At 45.3% G+C, this 6,360-nt stretch overlaps 1 protein-coding gene across 1 annotated transcript in view; it reads right to left on the bottom strand.

Moving 5' to 3' along the window:
* The window catches only part of UVSSA (UV-stimulated scaffold protein A), a 77,964-nt gene that overhangs the window by 63,234 nt on the left and 8,370 nt on the right, over window positions 1-6,360 (bottom strand). Inside the window, exons 3-5 of the mRNA XM_009328874.1 lie at window positions 2,456-2,627; window positions 838-1,013; window positions 206-309 (exon numbers count right to left, since the gene is read on the bottom strand). Of these exons, the coding sequence (XP_009327149.1) occupies window positions 206-309; window positions 838-1,013; window positions 2,456-2,627 (452 nt within the window). The remainder of the gene's footprint in view (window positions 1-205; window positions 310-837; window positions 1,014-2,455; window positions 2,628-6,360) is intronic.

Here is a 6,360-nt window from a genome sequence, read left to right as displayed (position 1 = left end):
TGGGCAGCGGAGCCCCCCCGGCCTTCCCGCCTTACGACGGGGCTTCCTCGGGGCCCTGAGGGCAGTCAAACCTTCGGCCTCCCTCCTCTTCGCCCCGCCCGCGGCCCTTTCTCGCTACGAAGCCGATACAAGGCGGGAAATGAAGCGAGGCAGGCCGGGAGCCAGGCCCTCATTCGTGGCACCCTGTAACCCGGCCCCTGCTCACTTCTCCATCGGGCAGTGAATTGTCCTGAGTAGGTGCCGCTGTCCAGAGCCTGGAGGGTCTGCAGAGTCTTTCGCAACAGCTTGAATGGCATTCTCCGGTGGGCTCTGTATACGCCATGTGAGACACAATTTGAGCTTCTTACGGTGGATTTGTAGGTGGCAGATGGAAGGTTATGGTGGAAGGAGCCAGTAAGCGAGCACGGTCCAGTCCTCGCCACCCAAAACTACAGTATTTTTTCCCAGTGCGTTGTCACATTTGGCTTCCAGTGGTATAAACGATGGATTTTCTCTTCGGGAAAGGTCCTCCACTTTGCAGCACTTGGAAGTTATGCTGGCTCTAGAATATTGCAGGGATGAGAGGATTGTTAGTGTGTACCTGTAGCAAAATGGTACTTTTATATATGTGAGCTGTGCCTGGAAGGAAACCCAATGGTGAATACAGCCCAGTTGTCAGGACTTTCAGGGGGAGTATTAGAGCATAACTGTATTTATACGATACCTTCCACCTGAGAGCCTCAGAACGCTTGACAGGCATTATAGGGAGCCCCTCGGCATATGGAGAGAGAAGGTGATGAAGGATCACAGCAGTAAGAGAAGCGGAGGTACTGAGCATAGCAAGGGGGGGTTACCTACCTGGGTCCTGTCCTCAAAGCACGGTACGTACTCTGCTGCGGTCAGATGATGTGGTTGACCAAAATGCTCCTTTGCAGTGCTTCCTGGATGCAGGAAAGCGTCCAGCACCTCGCTCTGCGTGTGGCTGTGCTCTGAGGGCATGTCCCAGGCGTGTGTCCTCCTGCCCTTAGGGTCACCTGTGGTGAGAGAGAGGTTGAAAGATTTGTCCGTATTCTGGTCTCCCTTTGCACCAGCCACACAAGCGTGGTTCAGCTACTGGAGATCGTGAGGCTGCCCTGGATTCGCTCTTGGCAGCGCCTGACCTGCTTTTGGTTTTGGGTGCTCAGTTAGAAATGTTCTGCAGGCCCCCATCTCTGAAAGCACTGATTAACCACTGGGAAAGATCAAGCCCTTGCAGGTGCCCGTTTTGAACATCCTAAAGAAGGGAGACATGTAAAATACCTTTTCGCATCTGAAAATGTTGTTAGATACTTGCATGGTATTTCCACTAATTCACAGTTAAGGCATGTGTTGGAAGTAACGTATGGAAATTGGTGTTGCAGCCGTCTCTACTGGCTCCTGTGATAAGGGAAGACATCATTAAACACTTTCTACAAGAATGAACTCATGTTTTCAAATAAATTTACTGCAGCTAATGACTATATACATTTTGCAGTGGTTCTCTTATTTCTGATTTGATAGGTGAAACCAATGACATCTTACTTTTTAATAATGTTTCTCCTTTCCTCATTGCCTTCCATCGAGTAAAATGGATTTCCATGTGAAAGCCACACAGAATGGCACAGCTCATCTTTAAAGTTTAGATGAGTTTACTCTTCCAATATTTATTATTTTTCTATTTCTCTTCTTCATTTGATTGAAAGTGCCTGAACAACTGCTTTCTATTAGGTTATTGCTTGCAAAATTAACATTGCTGTACTAGCTAGAAACAGTATTTCAAAATGAGCCTCAAGCAACATACTTAACATCTACAAAGGCACCAATTCCATATCCATGCATAATGTTTAAAGAAATCCCTGCAAGGAGCCATATGGTTTTGCAAAGAATCAGTTGATGAATGAATGCTGGGTTGTGTAACTCATTCACAGTAGTCCCTTAGGCAGATCCCAGCGAGAGCTAAGCTATTTATTTTTTTTTTTAAATCAAAGACAATTACATAAAATCGTGTTTGCTCGAGTTGCTGAGTTTCTTTCCCCTTCTCCTTTTTAATGAACATGGTAAATATCCACCATTCAAATATTTCTATACTTCTTTCATCTAAGGCTGAAGAGAGCCAGAACACCGAAGAATTCATTTAGCTGCATAAGTCACAACCACTCTGCACCTGCATTGATTTTTCCCTGACACGACTGTTCTGGGCTGGCCAGCGTAGGGGAACGCGGGACGCCGTGGTCTGCAGAGGCAGAACTGAGCACCCCCTGCTACCCCTTCAGAGCCTCGAGGCTGAGCGTCACTCTCAGTTTACACCTGGTTTCAGCAAAGCCTGAGTCTGCTGCTTCGTGTCGTGGATCGTGACAGGTTGTTGATTCAAGAAGTTGCATTTCTTACCTCTGTGCTGAGAGATCAGCAAGAGCAACGCAGTTACGCTGTGTGCGTTGCTCTCCAAAGGGAGCGATACCTTGCAGGAGCAGAGAGTCTTCCAGAAGTACTGTCCTGTCCACCGCCTCTCCAGGATACCCAACGCTATCCTCATTGGCAAGAGGCATTTGCAATGGGAATGTTCTCCTACAGGATATCTCCAGGCATGACCAGTTGGTCCATCCAGAGATCATCTCCAGCTGGTCCAGTATCTTTGGCCAAATACATAGGCAAAGAAAACCCCAGAATTTTGTCCATTGACACCAATTATTTGGGTCTGGGGGTTCTTACATTAAAGAAGAGCCATTTGTTCCATCACAAATGTAAAAGGTCAAACCGATGGCTCTAGGAAGGATTGTTTCAGACTTTTGTGTAATACTCAATTTTCTGGTGTAGTCTTTTTATAAAAGAAAAATCTAGGCAGGAGACAGTTCCACCATTTTACTGGGTGATTCTTTGCTGGGGATTGTTTTCCAACTGCACAATAAAAGAGCACATCAGGCAGAAAGAAACCCCACTGAACTTTTGAGATAGCTGTATTTGGCTTGATGATATGAAATTAAAAAGGAGGGTTTATTTTCGTGCCAAAATGGAACTTGGGCAAAAAAGCTTCCCTACAAATGATTTGGAGTTAAAATAACTTTAGTTTCAGGCCTAGAGATGCAGAAACACGATAAACACTGATATTAAATTGTCACAGAGTTTGTGCCAGCTGGGTTGCAAAGACAATACTGACCTTCCGTGGGAGATGAATAGATGCTTAACCACTGGTTTGATTCGAGCAAAAGGATGACAGTTATTTGAAAGCTCTGAACTACCTCGTGAAGGGTAAGGACTATGTTTAAACAGATGTTCTCAAAGGAGGAATAGTCTATTCATTAAACCATCAATAATGCAAGGCCAAAGATACCTGGTGACCTCCTCTAATTATGTGAAATATTGACTGTGACAACACTTCAGCCTATTGTAACATTTTATAATTCTGTCATAGGAGGAGATGAATGAACCTGCTCTGTACGGTCTAGATCACTAATTAAATAACCATTTGTAAGTTGGATGGAGCAGGAATAGCTGTAGGAGAACCATCACAAATCAAGGAGCACCTTCCTACACGTAGCTTATATTCATGTCTAGAATAATTTTTAAAAATGATCCTACAGCGTTTCCTGAAACTGCACGCCAGCATTGACACACTTGACTAGTATCAACGAGGCTAAATTGCTTTTTCCTCCTTGGAAAGATCTATGCAGACTCTAACTGGAACCTAACGAGCATTTTTCTGTGTTAGACAATATATGTCCACATCACAAGTTAGTATTTCTACATGAATGCGCCCAAAGAAGATCAAGGCACGCCCCATCGCACTGCAAGCAGGTGGCTTTGGGGGTCTGGGGGATACCAGCCTTTAAAGGCAGGACTCAGATCAGGCAGTTCCGAAAAGGAGGAGAGTGAAACTTGTTAACCTGTGGAAAAGGAGAGTGCAGAGGAAGAGAAGAACGCCGAGCTTCCAGTAAGAGGAAATCCAGCCCAAATTCTGCTTGAAAACCCTCTGATGCTAAATCATACAGCGACAGAAATGCCACTTTCACGCATATGCAAATAGGCCTGCTTTCAAACATACGCTGTTAGCAGAAGTTTCTTAAACAACTTAAAGAGACTGATTTGGGTGTCACGTTGACTCATTGATGGTACGTTTCTGCCTGCCGTCTGAGCTGTCCCGTCCTTGGAAAGCCACAGCCTGCAGGAGAACTGCAGTCGCTCGAGCTGGTTTCTCCAAATGAGAGACTGCACAGAGCTGCGGCTTCAGATGCCCAAAGGAATTGCTGTTTTCTTCTTTTCTCCAGGATGTGGAAAAGGAGAGAACTGCTCTGAAGCTGCCACAAGCTGTAGCACTGCCTCCAGTTAAAATGGGAGCGATGAAGTCCATTCCTGATGTGAAACTGTTGTCATCGCTGTCGGACACGGACAGGCGGTGGGTCTGCATGTGTCACACAGCCATTGCACAAACACCGTCCGGTCGGTGGTTTTCCATTTCAGATTTCTCTGTCCTGTTCGTGCACCAGGTAGCTTGAACCCACAGTGACGTTGCAATCACCCGTTCACAGGAGCCAGTCCTCAGTCATCCGTCAAAATCCACTGTATTCCCTCAGCACCAGGAGAGTGCCCAAACGAGCATGCTCTCAGCCTTCAGGCCTTTTTGGTATTTCCATCATCTTTTATAAGCAGCAACCAGGAAAGCCACATGGATCGAAACAAGCTTTTCTAGGGAATTGCTTTCACTGTTATGATAAAAGAACGCTTTGTCTTTATGAAGAGATTGTTTATACAGGTCAGCTTATGCAGGCAGAAGGAAAGTCCCTGGCTTGAGGAGATTATGAGGTAGCTGGGACAAAAATAGAGTGCAAAGACCACAGTTTGAGAGAGAAGGAAATATTGAAGTACAACTAAAAGGAAGAAGGAAGTGTCTTGAAAAGAAGAAGGTAGCAAGTCTTGTGAACTGTCTGGAGCCATTAATTTATTTGTGCTTTTAAGGAGGTGTTTTGCACTTCTGTGGCTCGATACCTAAGTGGGAGCAGAACGGGAAAATATTTATTCGTGTTTCGTATATTAGGACCCCTTTGCGTGCCCTCAGTTTCTGCAGCAAGCGCATCACGACAGTCCCACTGACCAACACACAGCAATTCTTTTATATTGTGCACTACTAAGACTCCCAGAATGTTTCACAAACTTTCAGGCAATTGAACCTCAATACAGTGTGGAACAAGACTTGTCGATACAGTCAACACATGCAAAGAATAAGTTGCTTTTAAGAAGACCATGCGATAGCCTCCCAGAATAGCTGAGTGCAGAATTCGGGGTGCTGACTCCACCCCCTGAGCTGCAGCACCTCCAGCCACACGTCCCTGCCCCAGTGCGAGCGCAGCGGCGTTACTTACTCATGCAGCCACCCGTATTCTGTGTTTCAGCTTGTTTCACGCAAGCATTAAAAGGCCTCAAATGAATCATTGCTACTTTGCCTCTTTGCACAAGTCGTGACAGTGAAATTATATCGAATCCTGAAAAAGCAGTGGTGGTGAATATGCCTCGGTAAACTACACACAGACTTTTCTTGACTTCCTACTAAGAGCGGCATAAAGGTCAAACCCTCCAAGAGGGACAATAGAGGAAAGACCAACCTTTTTGATCCCCTAATAATTTCCTCCATAAAAAAGGGGGGTCGGTTATTGATACGTCAGTAAAACGTAGCCAGGGTGAGACTTTTTTCTGGCAGAATCTGTGTGAATCTGTGATCTGCAGCTATGCACCAGCCTGCTCTGGAGCAACCCCTTCAACAGCCCCCGGCACGGGCTTGCAGAGCTCTGAACGTCCAGTTCTGCTCCAGGTCACGTAACTTGAATTCTAGGAAATCGTTGGGTTTTTTTTTTTAAATCTAAACACAAAACTGACACCCAGTAATTTCAAATGGACAAGATGTATTTATAGGGATAGTAGAGGAAACTGCGCTGCCGTTGGCGGTCTGAGCTGGGTACCTGTGACAGCCTTCTCTCATCTTAAATCACAGAAAATACTCTGTCGTTGCCTTTGGCACTGCATTCCTACATGGCCACGAAAGAGGCACAGCCACTGAGAGCCACAGCGTCTTGATTTTTTAAAGAAAAAATGTCTAAATTTATCTAGAAATTATTTTTTTAATCCAAAAAAAATTCTGAAGTTACAGCTTTTTTAGGAAAAAAATGATGTAACTGATTATTTAAGCTCACAAAGCTATGGGAAGTATAAAGCACTTGGCATTTTCAGGTGAGAGTGAAAGTGAACTTTGTAAAGCTCCGGGCTTGCTCGCCCTTCGGCAAAAGCGTGCCGAATTTAATTACAGGCACAAATTAAACTTCTTTTCCCCTACGTAAGAAGCCCACGGCATTTCTGCCGGCTTTTAACCCAGAGGCG

Source organism: Pygoscelis adeliae, unplaced genomic scaffold, assembly GCF_000699105.1.
Source record: "Pygoscelis adeliae isolate BGI_AS28 unplaced genomic scaffold, ASM69910v1 Scaffold66, whole genome shotgun sequence".
Classification (NCBI taxonomy): Eukaryota; Metazoa; Chordata; class Aves; order Sphenisciformes; family Spheniscidae; genus Pygoscelis; species Pygoscelis adeliae.
Note: the sequence above shows the minus strand (reverse complement) of the source record. Positions and strands in the feature narration are given on the sequence as shown.